Below are 17,985 nucleotides of genomic sequence, written 5' to 3'. Positions count from 1 at the left end.
GTTCATCCTTGTCTTCAGTGGGAGCATGAGCGCAAATGAAGCTGATGTTGAAGAATTTTGCTTTTAATCGAATTGTGGCGAGTCTTTCATTCACTGTGGTGAAGCTGCAGACCAGATGTTTTAACCTCCGACCAATTACAAATCCGCAACTAAACTCATGCTTTGTATCATGGCAGCTATAATACAGTGCGTCACCCTCAGGTGTTGTTGTGACGCCTTTCCCAATCCATCGTATTTCCTGTATGGCAGTAATATCGGCCTTGTACTTTTCAAGTACATCGGCCAATGCGTATACGAGTACACCTGCTCAATACAGAGTGTGAACGTTCCAGGTGCAGATTCGTAGATCAATGTCCTTAAAACGTTTGCGGGGTTTGTCAACTTTAGAGGGGTTTCTTTTTCTTTCGTTTTTTCATAGCAAGCTGCTTTTTCTAGGGTATGGTTACTAATCCGACACCCAAACCCAAGCTTTTAACTTTAACCCAAGCTTAGAACATGACTTTTTTGGAAAATCTATCTATGCCGACAGAGATATACCGCTCGGCAAACCGAACTGATCCTTTTTTACTCGCTTTATTTGTAGATTCGTGAAGAATTAGAGATTTTAATGTTTTCGTTTTTCATAGCTAATGGGCCGTTGAACCTCACCATTTAAGGAAATTTGCAAATATATCGTTTTTCTTGATCGGAGGCGCAACCATCGCTGTCTCGAAAATTAATTTGCAAGCTGATGCACTCATAAGTTTAAAAAGTGGGTGTGGTCCGGTATTTTGGCTCCAAATATGTACCTAGGGTACACACAACCACATTGCCTCCCAAATTTATACTGAAACCGATATAATCATAAGTTTGGTTTATACATATAGCGTTTAAAAAAAGGCATGGGGAAGGTACCCCACCTCCTTCGAAATTCATAAAATATACATAATAACGGCAAACATTGAGATTTTGCTGCAAATTTGATGGAAATCGGTGTTTGTAGAAAAAATTAAATTGAAAATAAAAAAAGTAAAATTTTCTTTCCATAAAAAGCTAAGATGGGTTATGACGGCATTTGATTTTTATTCGGAAATGATATGGCGTTTTTTAAATATGGCATAGGGCGTACATTCCCCGAAATTTTCAGGCAAATCGGTTCAGGAGTTTTGTAGATGTAACAAATTTTAAAAAGTGGGCGTGGTCAAGTCTTTGTGTCCTAAAAAGGGGAAGTAAACCTCCCCCTAGAAAATTCCACAAAATTTGTAGCGAATCTCTTAATCAGTTTTTGAGTTGCCGACAAAAATCGGAAACTGTAAAAGCGGTAACAGCAAAAACCGTCAGCTCTTCGGTTGCTTCAAACCACATTTTTTTTTGCAGATTTCTTCGAACCTTTTATAGTATGACACGAAAGTAATAATTTTAGGCCTTATGTTTATTCTAAGTATATGAACTTTTGCTATGTTGTTTAGAGGAATCAGAAAATAATTTGTCGTTCTGTTGACCAGTGTACATTCCATGAGAAAATACTTAATAACCCACATTAATTGATCTCACATTCCACTAAAATTTGTCCTTTGAAATATATATATATTTTTCTATTTTATATCCCTTTTATTGCATTGTATAGTTAAACAAATCTAATATTTCTACATCTAACAAATTTTATTCTATTTGCTCATAAATACATACATATGTTTGTCTATATACTTGTATTTAAATAATATGCCTATTTGCTTGCCTACTTTAAGCTACATAATTTTGTGTCAAATTAAGATTCTCCTCATTATCTGGATTCGTTGTTGTCATATTCCTTAAAACATTGCGTACAGCACCCGGCGTACGTTCCAATGAACTCGACCATGAAGTACGCTGAGAACGTGGACGTCCCGCTGTAGAAGTTTCATTATTATTTTTTTGTTGTTGTGATGTCATACTGCCAGCCGTGCTTTCCATAATGGTGGGCATATGTTGTATATCACCGCCACCACCATTGCCCGCACCACCACCGCCACCCGACGATGTTAGATGATCTGCACCATAATTAGTTGAACCCTCGGTTATATTGAAACTATGTGCCGAACGTGATGTGGGACGCCAACGATTTAATTTCATAGAAGACTTGCGATTAGTTGCCGGCGTTGAGGCATATATAGATGAGGCACCCAATTCTGGGCCGCTGCTGTTGTTTGTCGTTACTTGTTCTTGTTGTTCCAACAAATTTGTAACTAGTTTATCAAGCACTTTCAAGTCAACTTTCCTTTTCGAACCACGTATTGAGTTCATGCGACTGCCAGTATGGCTGCCAGTGCCACCACCCATACCACCATTGAAATCGCTAGCAGCTCCTGTCTTATTAAGACCCGCCAATTTGGCTAAACGTTGTGTTAGCTGTAATAGAAAAAAGGAAGAAGAATAAGAAGTAAAGAAGAGAAACAAAAAACATTACATAGGTTTAGGAAAGAAAATCGAGAATAGATTGCGAGTGAAAACTAGGTTGAGCATAATTAATTGCTTTAATTGGCAAAAAATTTCAAATGATGTATCTCCTTCTCTCTCTTGTTTGATTTATTGATTCTTGTGTTGTCTGCAATTTTTGTTTTGTTTTGTTTGGTTGGATGGAAAATCAGAACTGTAGACTGAAGTTAAATAATTAAAATGTAATAAGAATTTGGAGAAATGCAAATAGAAAGGAGGAAAAAACCTGATTCACATTAGAATTTTGGTTATTAAATTTTTAAATAACAAAATTTAAATCAATGTTGAGGACAACCGTTCGTATTCGTATTGTCAGCAGTTATACGCTCTAATGTACAGCAACATATTCAATGCTTTTTAAATTTATTTTCAAAACAGTTAAAGGAATTTTGGAATATTCCATAAGGAGTACTCAAAGCTTTGAGAGATAAAGGTGACATTTATACAATACCAAGTGGTTCACGGATAGCCCCAAAACGAATTTATTGCCGCATATCATATGTCACATATCAATCCTGTCAATCTCGTCGAACTTTTTGAGTACAACAGTCTGGTAGATTTTGAAATATTGGCCATAACGAATTCTGGAACCCCATAGAATTATTTATTGACACCTACACATCTTCTTTACATTGATATCGGTGGGACAGTGGTTCGTATACGTATTGTCAGGACTTATACGCTCCATAGTATGCTATCATATTTATCGCCACAAATATTTAATGACTGAAAACTGATTTTCAAAACAAAATGATCAAATTTGTTGGGAGATTCCATTCGGATCCTAATAATATACATGGAAAGTCAGTGATTGTGTTTGAAATATCTAAGCAGGAGGCAAGAGGACTACCGTTCGTATTGTCAAGAGTTATACCCCAACATATTCAGTGCTATTTTAATGTGTTTCTAATGTCATATATCTTTTGGAAGATTCCAAAAGGTATACTCATAAACTTTGAGAGATTAAGGTGACTATCATACAATACCAAGTGGTACGGGGGAGGGTTCCAAACCGAGTTTAATGTCGAATATCAAACATATCAATCTCCTTAGCGTTCTGATTATTGTTGACTATTTTGGTTAGAAATATTGGCCATCTAAAACCTTATCGAAACCCACGCATCTTCTTAGCATCGAAATAAATGAAGGCAACCGTTCGTATACGTATTGTCAGTAGTTATACGCTCCATTGTATTTCATCATATTTATCGTCAGACAGATTGACAGTTTGAAGACTGATTAAAACAACTATCAACAAATTTGGGAGACTCCTTTTTAGATCCTTTCAATGCCATATTTATACAGTGAAAGTATTTGATTGTGTCTGAAATATTCAAGCTGTGCCATACTATCCGAACTTTGGGAGTTAAAGCTCAATATACATGATCTAAATAGTGTTTTGATAGAAATTGATTTTGTCCAAAGAACTCTGGGAGAAACTGCTCACTATCATATAATGCCAGGGGCACATGGACGGTTCCAAAATAGGTTTTAATGCTGAGTCAAACGAAATCATATCAATCTCAGTAGAGCTCACTGAGTATTGAAGTTAGTTTTAGATTGAAATACTCAACATAAAATTTTCTCAGACTCTATGCGTATCTTTATCAATACCCAAGCCTCCCCTATGCATTGAAATCAAGTCTTACAAAAAAATCTTCCTACAAAAACTTTAAAGAAAAAAAAAAACAAGCTATGTCAGATCCACTGGCTAGGGTACTACTCACGTAGAGTACTACACCTATGAAAAAGCAGATTGAGCATAGGCGCTCCAAATAACTGAAACACATTTAACATCTTATTATCAATTTAAAGGGGTGGTGCTCCGAATATTTTGAGCATAAGTCTCTCGGAGCTAGTCTTTCCTTTGCTAAATGACGACAGATGAGAACAAAGAGAACATACGTTGTTGTTGCAGTCAAGTTAACGTATTTGGTGATCTTGGCTGATTTTAAGCATATTTGGACTACATTTTAGAGTATATTTGGCTAAAAAATCTACCTGATATCGTCTTGGATTAAACCCAACACTCAAATGTCAAAAAAGTGAGCTACATGGCTTGCCGTCAATTTAATGGAATTTTTGCAGAGCAGTGACAAACGAGCTTTTATACGAACAGGAAAGATTGTCAAGCGAATCTCAAGATGTGCAACCCTTTTCCTTTGTAGCGAGTGAGCTTGACACAATTACATTAAATACAGATCATTCAAAAGGCTTGAATCAAATGGAATTTCAATGTCAATTTCAAAGAAGTTCAGTGTAACAGCATATGTATACCTTGCCAGAGTTCTTGAATTATCAATTGCGCGAGAGATGACTTAGGAAATCTGTAACTCTGAATCCCAATAAGACTGCTACCATCTAAGAATTATACCAACGGTTTTAAATCCTTTGCTAATTGTAGCAAACAATTTAGAATCATCATTGACGAATAATCAAAACCGGCGGCGACCTACATAAAGGAAGATTGTGATAGTCTTTGGTCTGTTCAAGGAGTGTCATCGATCATTTTATGTGGATCATTTTCAACAAGATGAGCTCCACTTTCCCAAATGATGTCAAGTATTACAAGTCTAATTACTTTAACTATAGACGAGCCTTTGAGTCGAATTTCAAGGCAAAAACCTGTAAATGTATGGAATGAAATCATTAAAAATTCTGCCTACACTTTCTCTGGAAGCATAAATAACCCAACATTCGTTGAGACCTATATATAAGATTGCCGAATATATAAACCGCAAAATAAAAGTTAGTAATAAAGTCCCTTAACTCTAGCTGGGACTACCCGGGACAAAAATATGAAACTTTGATGGCGATACCATAAAAAATGCGCATTAACAGGTCAATCACAATACAATTTTAACCAGGTTATCAATCAAAATATTGACCTCTTCTACAGTACAGCACTAGGTTAATAAATAATATTTTTACAACTGTGCGTATACGTGTTGTCAGCACTCATACGCACAAAAGTTCTGCATCATAATAGTCGATAAAAGATAGGTTAATGGTGATTTTTTGAATATTTTTTTAAAAGGACTTCAATTGTTATGCACCCAACAAATTATGTTTTTTTATCTAGAATAAATATTTATCTCTTCTTCAGAAAAGCGCTAGGTTAATAAATAATATTTTTACAACTATGCGTATACGTGTTGCCAGCACTCATGCGAACAAAAGTTCTGCATCATATTCGTCGATAAAAGATAGGTTAATGGTGAATTTTTGAAGATGAATAAAGATCTAAACTAATATCCTTCCGCCATTTGTAAAGAGTAGTAATTACAAATGGGTAAATGACCAATTTCTACTGGGTTATTAATACAAATCAAAACATATTGAGGACATAAAAAGTAAATGTATGAATTATGCTAAGGACAACCATTCGTATACGTGTTGTCAGCACTCATACGTACTCACGATCTCCATCATATTTATCAGCCACTTTGATACACTTTGATATGATCAGTAATGTGCTTCATCGACATAATGGTGTCCCAAGAATGTTTATCCGAAATCCAATTCTGACAATTTGAAGTGGATTTAGCCCTATCTCTCGAACGTATCAACCGATTTCGGTCTCTTCTGTCTAAGCTGGCTTCACTCCTTTGGATTCCTCCCCACAAAAGTTCAAAAATTTTCTCTGAAATGGTTCGCATACTTTGGTTCATAATGTGCACATCATGATATTTCCTTCAGACCTACATCATGTTAGAATATGGACTATTTTGGTCCACTCATTTGTGTATTTCGCACAAAAAATTTTGTTGTAGAAGTTTTGATTTTTTTTGCAGCAGAACCGGGCGGCTGCTATTACGGAAATAAATCCTACTTCTTCAGATAATAACCTGCCGGCAAAAATAAAATAGCTGATAACCACTGTAAGTTACTAGTTGATAGTATTCAGCAGAAACTTTGCACATCGTAAAATTTCTTCTAAACGTACATCAAGTTCCAAAAGGGGCTATATTGGGCAATATATTCTATGACTTTCCCCCAGAAACGTTCAAAATTTTCGCTTGAGTGTAGTTTAAGGGCTATTCGAAGATCATTTTGAAGGTACTGTTTGTGCTTCACCTTACAGCTATATAATGTTTTTCGTTGGTAAGTCCATTCTTCTTGACTTAATGGTCCAAATTCTTAATAATATCACACGGTAAGCAATTAAAATGACTATTGGGCACGAAATACTTCCAACATTTGAACATCCTAAAATTACTCTCAAACTTCAATCAATTTCTAAGAAGAATTATAGCGGGTGACTACTACCGGTGCCGCCCTCCCGAAAGTTCAATGATTTGCTTAAGTCCAGTTAATTGTTATTTTCATCGAAAGTTTTCCTTGTGATTCTGATTGCAACGATATCATTTTTTCGTAATCAAGTTCGTGCGTCTTGACATAATAACGCAAAAACTCTAAAAAATCCTAATCCTCCTCAAAAGTTTGCTTTAATACATTTTAAAGCAAATTCTAGGATCGTTTTGAAACTTTAATTGCATATAGTCGTTGTGATCACGTTGTATATATTTTTGGCTAGTAGAAGCTACTATTTTGTGAAATATGGGCCCGGAAAATCATTATAAGAACATTAAAAATCAATCATGTGAAGTAGACCTTTTGATTTTCTCCATAACCAAAAGTCAACACCGATTTTTAAATCTTTTAATGCAAAAAGTCGAGTAGGCGATAAATTGGAAGTCGACTTATATCCCTGATCCATCTTTTGAAGGATTTAGTTGGTAAAAACTTGGTGTCACTGGCTTCAATAATACATCGTTGATGAATTTTGAATATGATGTCGGCCATCGGTGCGTATAACTACTAACGATATGTATACGCATGGTTCCCCCCAATCCAATGAATTTACGCGGGTAAGTAGATCACTAATTAAATAATTAGTGTTCTTTTCCAATTCTGAATTATCGATCAAATAAATGTGCGATTAATACAATTTCCTTTTTCATGTGGTATCCTTCCCACTTATATGTGTACGTCCAATAAATTTCAAACTTGCCAAAACCATCGGTGCGTATAACTACTGACGATATGTATACGCATGGTTCCCCCTAATCCAATGAATTTAAGCGGGTAAGTAGATCACTAATTAAATAATTAGTGTTCTTTTCCAATTCTGAATTATCGATCAAATAAACCAATGGTGTGCGATTAATACAATTTTCTTTTTATTTTGGTATCCTTCCCACGTACACATACGTCCAATAAATTACAAACTCGCCAAAACCAAATAATTAGCATATTTAATCAGATTGGATATTAGAACATATGGAAATGGAATGGCAAGTTGTTTCGGATGATCCAAAGTATTAATATCAATTTGCATATTACTACTTCAAACAACATATTAGACAAAATATTAACCTAGAAAAGGCATACGTGAATCTTTTAGGAAAATTTGTGCGAATACATGCTGTCAGTAGTTATACGCACTAAAGCCCTCCATCATGTTCAGTAGTTATCCATTTAAAAAACGTATTTCGTTTCCATTGAACTCATTCACCCACTGCTTATTATCATTGTCCCGTCCCACCTAGTCATCCATGATCTATCAAATATGCTAACTTTTCCTAAGTAATTTAAACTCTTCAACTCGAAGACAATCATTCAGTTCTTTATTCAATTCACCTTCTGTTGCAAATTGTTTTTAAACATTTTTAACTTTGACATTGGCTGAGAAAAGGAAACAGGTGATAAATTGAAACCCCATTGACCCTTAACTGCAAAGAGTAATACTGTAGATGTTACCGCAAAAAAAAAAAACACAACATGGAAAAACTACAACCTTTAGTGGTCAGTTTTTCCGCTTGTTCATCTTTGTGTAAATTTCTTTGCTGTGAGGAATCCCCCTCTGACAAAGATAGAGTACTCACAATGACCTTTGTACCGAGACTTTTGCCAGATATTTTCATTTGTGCTGTCTAACTTCCGTTTAGCATTAATTTTCCCCTTTTCAGTGTTTTTTCTTGTTAAGTTAGACGGCCAATTTTTTTTTGTGCGGTAGGTTTCGCCATGTGAACGACCGGCCAGCCACCTAATGCATATGCGGCTGCTGGTTTTTTTCATGTTTTCACTGTGACCATTTCACCACAAATAAATCTTTGATAACATGAAACTGGGGGGACAAAAACTAAACCTGGGCTAACCAAAAAAAAACATTAAGACCAGAAGAGTTTTTCCCCGTTACCAACATAAAAAACTTGGAGAGCAAAAGCAGTTTAAAATGCCATGGTGTAACTTCGTTTTTGGGGGAATATAAAGCGACAATTTCCAAAAAACCCAAATGCATCTCTAGGGCTTTGTGCATTGCTTTTGTCTATTGTTATATTTTTTTGCTCTGCTTCTCACTTCGGTGATTTATAATTTCCTATTGTTTATGGTATCTGCAATTTTTTGTTAAAGGGTATCCGCATCCACAACTATGCCATCATCCATGGCTTAGCTTTAGATCAAGAGGAGTTTTTGTTTTATGGACATTGAATGGGGTGCTAATAAATGGCTTTGTAATGACCAACAGACCGTTTGATGCCATGGTTGAATTGTCAGTTCTAGTCGTCGTCCGTCGTCGTCTTTGTTCGCCGCCAAAGGAATTGCACAATTAATACCTTTCATGTTGGTTTCCGACTATACGAAAAATGCTTGAGTTTTTGCCGGTTTCCCCCCTCGGTTTTTAATTGCTTGCAATTAACAATGGTCGCGCCGAACAAAAAGAACATCGAGAACGGGAATTACTCTTAGCTTTGGATTTAAAAGAAATCATTTGTCATGTTGTCGAAATAAATATGCTCTTAGTTAAGTAACTACTAATGATGTTGTCTACAACAAAACGACTTTAATGTGTGGGTAGAGGGAAAAGGGATATTGAATTTGTAAAGCAAATCATGAAGGTTATTCGAAAGTTTATTGAGTTGACTTGGTTGGGTAATAAATGTCAAATGAACTGCTTAAAACTACTGGGGATAAAGAACTAATTGTCATAGTTGTGCTAGATTTTTGTGGCGGTCGATTCTATGATGAAATATTGTTTTGCTGGTAATGTCGTTGGAATCATCAACCTATAAGTATTGAATATTTGGGGAACATTGAGTAGTGTACACTTAATGTGCTATCGAACAACTTGGATGTGTGTGGTTTTTAGAATTTAGTCCCATTTTTATTTCCTCCTTTATGGACCATAGTAGTATGAGGTTGGGACCACTAATCGTATACATATCGACAGAGAATATACGCACCACTTTACTTTTGGTCTCAAGAAGGAAAAAAACGAAAAATTAATTTATATTATTACTGCAATTATTATTCAATTATCACACTTAATCTGAAATTTCTTTTCAGCGTTTAAGTTACACGGTGTGCCTTAACCAAATTTAAATGAAAGGTGCTTACACCTGGGAAGTTTTTGCAGATTCTGAAACTACAATGCTCATAGATGAGAAATATCAAGAAACAAAAAAAATCGCCGGAGGGATTTTCAAATAAATCGCGATTTAAGTTCACATTTTTAGGTGTTCTTTAGGTTTTCACGATTTTGCTTGGAAACCGCGTGTCCTATGTAAATGGGTCTAAAGAAAAAGTTGTAGCCGTGAATATTCTCCACAAGATTGACCTTCCTGATATTTTCGTAGGTTTTACCGTTTTTGAGATGTAGAAGTTCAAATTGAGACAATGCACTGACTGTATCTCCCCTTTATTAAGAAATATCATGAAGGGTGCCCTTAACTAACTTTTAATGAAAAACGCTTACACAGGGGACGTTTTTGTGAATTCAGAAACAGCAATGTTTATAGATGAGAAAAATCCCAAAACTAGAAAAAATTGCTGTAGGGATTTTTAATTAAATCGCGGTCAAAATTCACATTTTTAGGTGTTTTTTATGTTTTCACTATTTTGCTTGGAAACCGCAAGTTCTATCGGAGTGGGACTAAAGAAAATGGTGTAGCTTTGGAAGCTCTCTACAAGACTGGCCTTTAAGTTTTTTCGTAGGTTTTTCCATTTTTGAGATATAGAAGTACAGTTCAAATTTTTAGGTTTTTATCTTAAGTCTTCAAGATTTTGCTTGAAACCCGCAAGTCATGATAAAATGGGACTAAAGACAAGTTGTACCATTTTTGAGATATATACGTTTAAGTTGGGAAATTGCAGTCATAACATTGTTTTATAAGGAGACTTGTCCCAATTCGAATTGTCCCAATTTGAACTTCTATATCTGAAAAACGGTAAAACCTATGAAAATATCATAAAGGTCAATCTTGTGGAGAATTTTCACAGCTACAATATTTTTTTTAGGCCGGTTTCCAAGCAAAATCGTGAAAACCCAAAGAACCCCTAAAAATGTGAACTTAAATCGCGATTTATTTGAAAATCCCTCCGGCGATTTTTTTGTTTCTTGATATTTCTTATCTATGAGCATTGTACTTTCAGAATCTGCAAAAACTTCCCAGGTGTAAACACCTTCCATTTAAAATTAGTTAAGGCGCACCATGGTTATTCTCATAGTAAAACAAATTGTTGTTATTGCCTTTCCTTGGGCCTTTTTAGCAGCATAAATCAAAAAAGGAGTGGTGTTTACTATTTTTTAAATTGTTGAGGGAATTTGTATCTGAAACAAATTATATCGAAGAGCACTATTACATGAGGCTATAGCCTGATGTCGACAAATATAGAAATGTTTAGCAGGCATCGATTCAAAACTCCAAACAGTGTCTATGATTTTCAACATACCTTTAAGAGGCTATGTCTAGAAATAAACCGATATTAAAATCGTTGGCTGCATTTACTTTTATTCCCCATGAACCCCTGCTCAAAAATAGATCGATCGGTTGTAAAGATACATTCCCATACAAGTGGGGCCACAAATTATTTAATTATTAAGTGGTTTTTCTCTTTAAAATATGAACATCAATATCCTTTAAAATTTTTGATGCGAAACAAGAGGTTGAATCATAAATGCAAGTGAATCCGTACTAAAAATTTTTAGATAAAAGAAGTCATGGTTTTTGGACGGACATGGTGCGGTTTGGATGCGAATATTTAACAGTCTTAGCACGTCTGCAAGGATGTGATTAAAGAAACATTGGTAAAGTGTATTTTAATTTGTAGATCTATTTCAGTGTCTATAATTCCATTAATTCGACACAATAATAAAAAAAAACCAATTCAGGATTATGTACAGAACGGATATGGTGCAAATATGGAGAACTACGGCCTATCTTAAATTCTTCAAAAAGAAGTCGAGAAAATACTATGGATAATAATATTAGGTGCTACCATGTGTATACATATTGTCAGTAGTTATACGCACCGATGTCCAATATTTTTCATAGCTCATCAAATTGGGTGTTTGTTCAATTTAATACCTTACTATTTAATACTGTCCACAATCTTAAATATGTGAAGCTCAATAATTGTACTCTCTGCGTTTAGCCTAACGAGGGTACTACCTATCTATTGATCTTCTATAAGAAGGCCTACTGTTCTTCTACAAGAAGACTTACTGTTTTTAGGGCCTACTACTTCTCAATATTAAGACTAACAGGTGTCTTTAAAAATATCTACTGGTTATTTTTAAAAGGACCTACCGGTCTTTTGTAAAAAGACTAACTGGTAATTGTTAAGACAACCTACTTGTCTTCTATACGAAGACTTATTGATTATCTTTAAGAAGACCTATTGGTTTTCTATAATGTGACCTACAGGTTTCTTTAAGAAGAATTATATAAGAAGACCTTTTTTGTATTCTTTAAGAATACCTAATGGTCTTCTATAAGGAGACCTACAGAGGACATACAGGTCTTCTATAAGAGGATCTACTGGTCTTCTAAAGAAATAGCTACTATTCGTTAATAAGAAGACCAAATGAGAAACTACATACCATCTATAGAATACATTGAGAGGACCAGTAACTTCTTTAAAAATACCTACTTATAGAAGACCAGTAGGTCTTTTTAAAGAAGACCTACTGGTTTTCTATTACAAGGCTAATTGACCTTCAATAAGAAAACCTACTATGCTTCCATAAAAAGACCTTCATATGTACATGCCCTATGTAATAATACCTGCTTGTCCAATTCCAACTAACAAACAATTCGGTAGGAAAATGTGACAAAAATTTAAAAAAAAAATCTTAAATTGTGTGGTACCCTTGCATGGAGCCTTTGGCAAAACGTGGACGGAATTATGCTGTCTGATCTTTTTGCAAGGAATGTTTTGTACCTGTTATAAGATTTTGTACCCTTGACTAAATCTTTCAAAATATGGAAAATCCCTGAGGGCCGTTCCATGGGGGCTATATAAAGTCCTATACCGACAAATTTCTGTTGGAAAATTTTATACACCCAACCAAGACTAAATACCAAATTTCAGCCACTTCGGTGGGATGTTAAGGCCACAAGCTTCAAAATTCCGAAAATTGGAAGGTACTGTTCTGTGGGGACTACATGAAGACGTGGACCTATATCGACAAATTTCAGGTTGATAGTTTTACAAATACTAAATAAAACAAAAAATACTAAATAAAACAATTTAAGCCATTTCGGGGCGATATTTAGGTCACAAGCTTCAGGTGGAATGTTCATACCCCTAACGAAGACCAAATACCAAATTTAAGCCATTTCGGTGAGATATTGAGCCTAAAACCTATTGAGCATAAAAACTAAACGTGGACCGATATAGCCCATTCTCAATACCAAATCGAAGGAGTAATATAAACTTCTATACCAAATTATAAAGCTCTATTTTAAAAATTACGAACTATATCTTGATTTCAACAGACGGACGGACAGACTGACAAACGGACATGTTTTGACTTTGAATTTTATGCTGATTAAGAATATATGTCGATTTCTGAGTGAAATCGGACACTTTTTCAAAATGAGGTTTTTGATTTCCTTTATTTGTTGCTGTGGTGATGCTGCGCATCAGCAAAACATTTCTGTATATTTTCAGATTTTTTTGACTAACGGTTTCAGGGATATCGCGCCTTGAAAAAGTCGAATTCTGTAAAAACTATATGCAAAGAAATACTCATAACTTCTTTAATATCGATCCAATTTGAAAAAAAAATCTTTTTTGTATGTCTTGTTGTTTTATCAGCTATTTAATAAAAAATATAAAAAAATTTACACAGTGTGCTTGGATCCAATTTTGCGATATAATATTTAAAATCGATTTTTATCAATGATTGTACTCTTCGATTTGCTTGATTTTTTTGTCTCAAATTACGATGAGTTACAAAAATTTTAAGTCCTATTTGGTAGTGGGATTCGACTGATTATTATTTTTTCTTAATTTTTTACAATTAGTTAAAAGTATAATTTTGTATTTTTTGGTAAAATAACAAATATTTCACACTTGTATAAAGGAGAAATAGTATTGACAAATTTTAAAAAAATTAAGAAAAATTAGTAATCATTCGAACTCCACTACCAAATAGGACTTACAATTTTTGTAATTGTTAGTAGTTTAAACAAAAAATTTCAAAAAAATCTGATAATATACTGAAATGTTTTGCAAATGTGCAGCATCACCACAGCAAAAAATAAAAAAAAAAATCAAAAATGACCCCAAAGTCCTAAACAAAATCTGCGGTGATCAACTGAATAAGCTTCTTGTCTCGATAAATATCGAAAAACAAATTAAATCTAGTTCCAAAATGGACTATGTTGGTCCATTACTTCACTACTACACAACTACATCCTCTGCAAAACTCGTTTTAAAATTTTTTAGCCGCTAGGATTTTGGGTAACCAATACTTCCCAGCATATGGACCCAAGATGAATCAAAAAATAAGGCCACCCCTTCATACACCTTTCGAAACTTAGTGAAACGTACAGAAAATATAGTGGTTGTGTGGCTTCGAATTTTCGCATTTCCTATTTCACTTGCAAAAATCTTTGATCATAAATCTCAACTCCAACGAGAAAGTAATTAAAATTTACATTAAAATGATCTTTGCCCTAACAGGCAGAAGTTTGCAGAATACATAAATCAGCTTGAGCCAGTTTGGGGTTTGAACCCCAATTTCCGAAGGTTGCGCTAAATAGTGTTTGTCGTAGAAGCCATGCAGGTTGAATGGGAAAAAACTCATCATTGCAAACAACACAGTGCATTTGAAAAATCAAAGCTCTATGGCAAAGCTTGGTCTCTTAGCTACAATCTTGCAGTTAAAGAAGCCACTTCACAGACGATATATCTGAAGAGCTGCCTAAACCAACCGCGAAACCAGGTCACATAATTTGGTGGTTGTGTGCGCTCGAATCTTCAGCTTTCTTTTTATCTTGCAAACATATTTGATCATAATGAATGAGAAATGAATACAAATTAGTTAGTCCTGTTAAAATTAAAAAGCAAAATTATGAATGAAAAGCATCAAAAAATGTTGACAACACTGCTGCTATCGGTAGGACAAAGCGACAACTATATTTTCGTTGCTAAATTAACGAAAAATTTCGTTAATTACCGAGTTTATAAGCATTTTAATTTTGCGTTTTTATGTCGGTAACCCAAAAATGATTTATAGAATCCCACTATTGACGTATATAAAATACTTTCATACCCTATACCACAATGTGGAAAAGGGTATTATAAGTTTGTTTTGGTAAAAATTCATGTAACACCGCGAAATATTCGTCGGAGACCCCCAATGTGGTATACCATTCTTCATATCTCGACGAGATAAAGCGATTTTGAGATGTGCGTCTGTCCGTCCGTCCGTCCGTCTGTCCATTATAAATTGTAAACACGCTCCAGGCCGCAATTATGGACCGATCGTCACTAAATTTTGTATGGAGGTCGGGTTCAGATCAGAATAGATCCCTATTCTTACTGGTGATGATCGTGAAATATTTAGCGGGTTAAATGGACCAAAACTTTTGTGCGAAAATTGTGAAAAATTTTAATATACAGCTTATATCTTAATTCCTGGAAGTGACATTCCAGACAAGTGAGATATACTTGAAAGTGGAACGCTTGACCTTTCAACTGATGCCAATTATGTTGGTGTGCATGATCAGATAACAGAGTTACAGTCTAATATATCCCGTTATTTGTTTGTAGTGTAATAATAAACTCACTAGAAGTCGCAATTATACATCAATAGTCACGAAATTTTGCACCGGGTAAGATTATAGGTCAAAAAAGATGCCTACAATTTTGAATGATGATCTGATATTCTTTAGCGGGTGAAATGGACCATTACTTTTGTATGAAAAATATAAAAATTTTATTTTTGGTCGATATTTTAATTCCTTGAGGACATATATATTTCGCAAAGTAGGCTACATATGGAAAAAAACTACTGACCTTTCCTCTGATGTAAATTGCAATAAAGTGTTTGCTAGATAACGGGCCCATGCTACATATTGTCTCTCCAAAAGTTTATGTAACATCACGAAATATTCGTCTTAGACCCCTTATTTGATATGCCAAAATTCTGGCATAGAATAGAAATGATTAGTTTTTGGTGATGATCGTGAAATGTTCAGGGGATGAAATGGACCAAAAACAAAATTTTAACCAATTTTGTAGCGGCTCTGTATGTCAAAATAATAACCCGCAAAATTTTAAACAAAGTTTGAGTTTATGATGAAGAAGAAACGTACAAACCAACGTGAGTATCAGATAATACTTAGCGGGTTAAAAGGACTGAAACTTTTGTGTGAAATTGGTAAAAATTTCAATAACGTAGCGGTTAAACAACGGAAGTAGTAGTACTACATAAGTGGGTTTCATTACATTTTAGTTTGTATGAACTAAATTTTCCTTTCCTGCTGCTACAAAAACGTCTTTGTCATGCTAGATAACTTTTTGGTTTTGGTCATAAGTATTATACATTAACATCTCTGATATGTGATAGTTAAATTTTCACAATCATTGAAAAGAAGTTCCGTGAAGAGCGATTGTTCAGGAATAGTGGTATAGGGTATCCCATGGTCGGGTCCGTCCGACTATAGACTTTTCTTACTTGTTTTATAGCTAGGTTTTTCTGATTTTTTTTTTGTGTAGACATCGTCTGAGAATGAGCAATAATCAGTTATGCACCATTGCATTTAATCCAAATTTGACCATGTAACCACAGTTTTCGTATGAGGGAGAACCTAAAACATATTTTAATAAAGAGTTGGAACTTTTGTGCCTTATTTTTAAAATTGTGGTGCAATGGTATGCACACCCCCCTTGCACGCTGAATGTCCGTTGTCGATTTCCAGAACAGGCAACATCAATTTTTTAACGGTGGCAAAATACATGTAAGGTAAACGACATTTCCTGAGTTTTTCATCCATGTGTACGAGGGCTGCACGAAAACTATCTGCCCTAGGCAACACCACATGTTGCCAGGCACCAATTGAATTTTTTTACATTTTGAAAGTTTTTAGCCTATACGTACTCAGGACAATTTGTCATACGACCTTGTGTTGTGTTGTTTACAGAAAATCACTTTGCAAAAAAAATGGAATTTACTTGTGAACATTTTCGTCCGATCATTATTCACAATTTTGACGGGTATAATCACGGTAAGAGTGCATCGATCCAATTAAATTTTTGTATGTCGATAAAGGCCATCCTATAGCACAATGAAAAACTTGTTTAATGAACTCAGTCGTGGCCGACACTAGCCAAAAAACGAAGGTCGTGAGGGTAGCCCAAAATCGGCCGTTGTGCCAGAAAAAAATTAAGCCGTTATATACCGTGAGATAGAGGCATCCTTTCTTCCACCAACTAATATTTTATATTGCATGAGCACCTGGCCGCAAAATTGGGGTTTTCTCGTTAGATCCGGCAAAATTGGATAATCGCTCAAAAAAAGGTTCCTGTGGCTTAGTGCAAAGAAATTGTAAACAAAAATGATCCCGGTGCTTCAAAAGACGTTTAAAAGATCGTCACAGACGACGAATCTTGGATCTATGCTTGGGAAACCGAAATAAAACAGCAATCGACCGTTTAGATCTTCAAAGATGAGGTAAATCCAACACAAGTTGGTCATGTAAGAAGCACTTCAGAATCGGCAAAAACTTTCCAGGTGGAAGCACCTTCCACTTAAATTTGATTCAAGAGAACCGTGAAAGTCGCTTAAGGAAGGGTCACATTAGGAAATATTTGCTCCATCGACCGGCAGTTTGCGCTTACTGAGAGCATGTGAGAGTGAATTTCAATGCATTATTTATACTCACAGTAAGCGCACACTACCGCTCGCAGGAGCAAATATTTGCCTAATGTGACCTTATCTTTAGAATAGTTTATATGTCATGGTTAAACCAAATGTATTTTCTAAGGGCTTTGGTCTGCTGCTCATTGTCTTCGGATAAGGCATAAGTGCAGATTAGACTGATGTTGTAAAATTTTGCTTTTATTAGGTAGGCTGTTTAGGTTTTAACAGAAAGCCCATTACATTCGGGGATAGTGGATAGATAGAACCTGGTACCCTTTATGCAATTGACACATACTGTGAACTTTTAAACCTATTTTTACTGAAGATGTATATGTAAAGCTTCAGTGGAACCTCCGTAGCGAATATTGTGA

The 17,985-nt window shown here is 35.0% G+C and overlaps 2 protein-coding genes across 3 annotated transcripts in view; one reads left to right on the top strand and one right to left on the bottom strand.

Moving 5' to 3' along the window:
- The window catches only part of LOC141394063 (uncharacterized), a 917,654-nt gene that overhangs the window by 393,387 nt on the left and 506,282 nt on the right, over nt 1-17,985 (top strand). The gene's annotated exons all lie outside the window — the stretch shown is intronic.
- The window catches only part of LOC141394066 (uncharacterized), a 190,603-nt gene continuing 174,187 nt past the window's right edge, over nt 1,570-17,985 (bottom strand). For both annotated transcript variants that reach the window (XM_073967901.1, XM_073967902.1), the window contains exon 13: nt 1,570-2,367. In XM_073967901.1, coding sequence (XP_073824002.1) covers nt 1,723-2,367 — 645 coding nt within the window. In that variant the 3' untranslated portion in view covers nt 1,570-1,722. The remainder of the gene's footprint in view (nt 2,368-17,985) is intronic.

This window comes from Musca autumnalis, unplaced genomic scaffold, assembly GCF_047663935.1.
Source record: "Musca autumnalis isolate F117 unplaced genomic scaffold, ASM4766393v1 scaffold_2, whole genome shotgun sequence".
In the NCBI taxonomy this organism is placed as follows: domain Eukaryota; kingdom Metazoa; phylum Arthropoda; class Insecta; order Diptera; family Muscidae; genus Musca; species Musca autumnalis.
The sequence above is the reverse complement of the archived record's forward strand: the minus strand, read 5'-3'. Positions and strand labels throughout refer to the sequence as shown.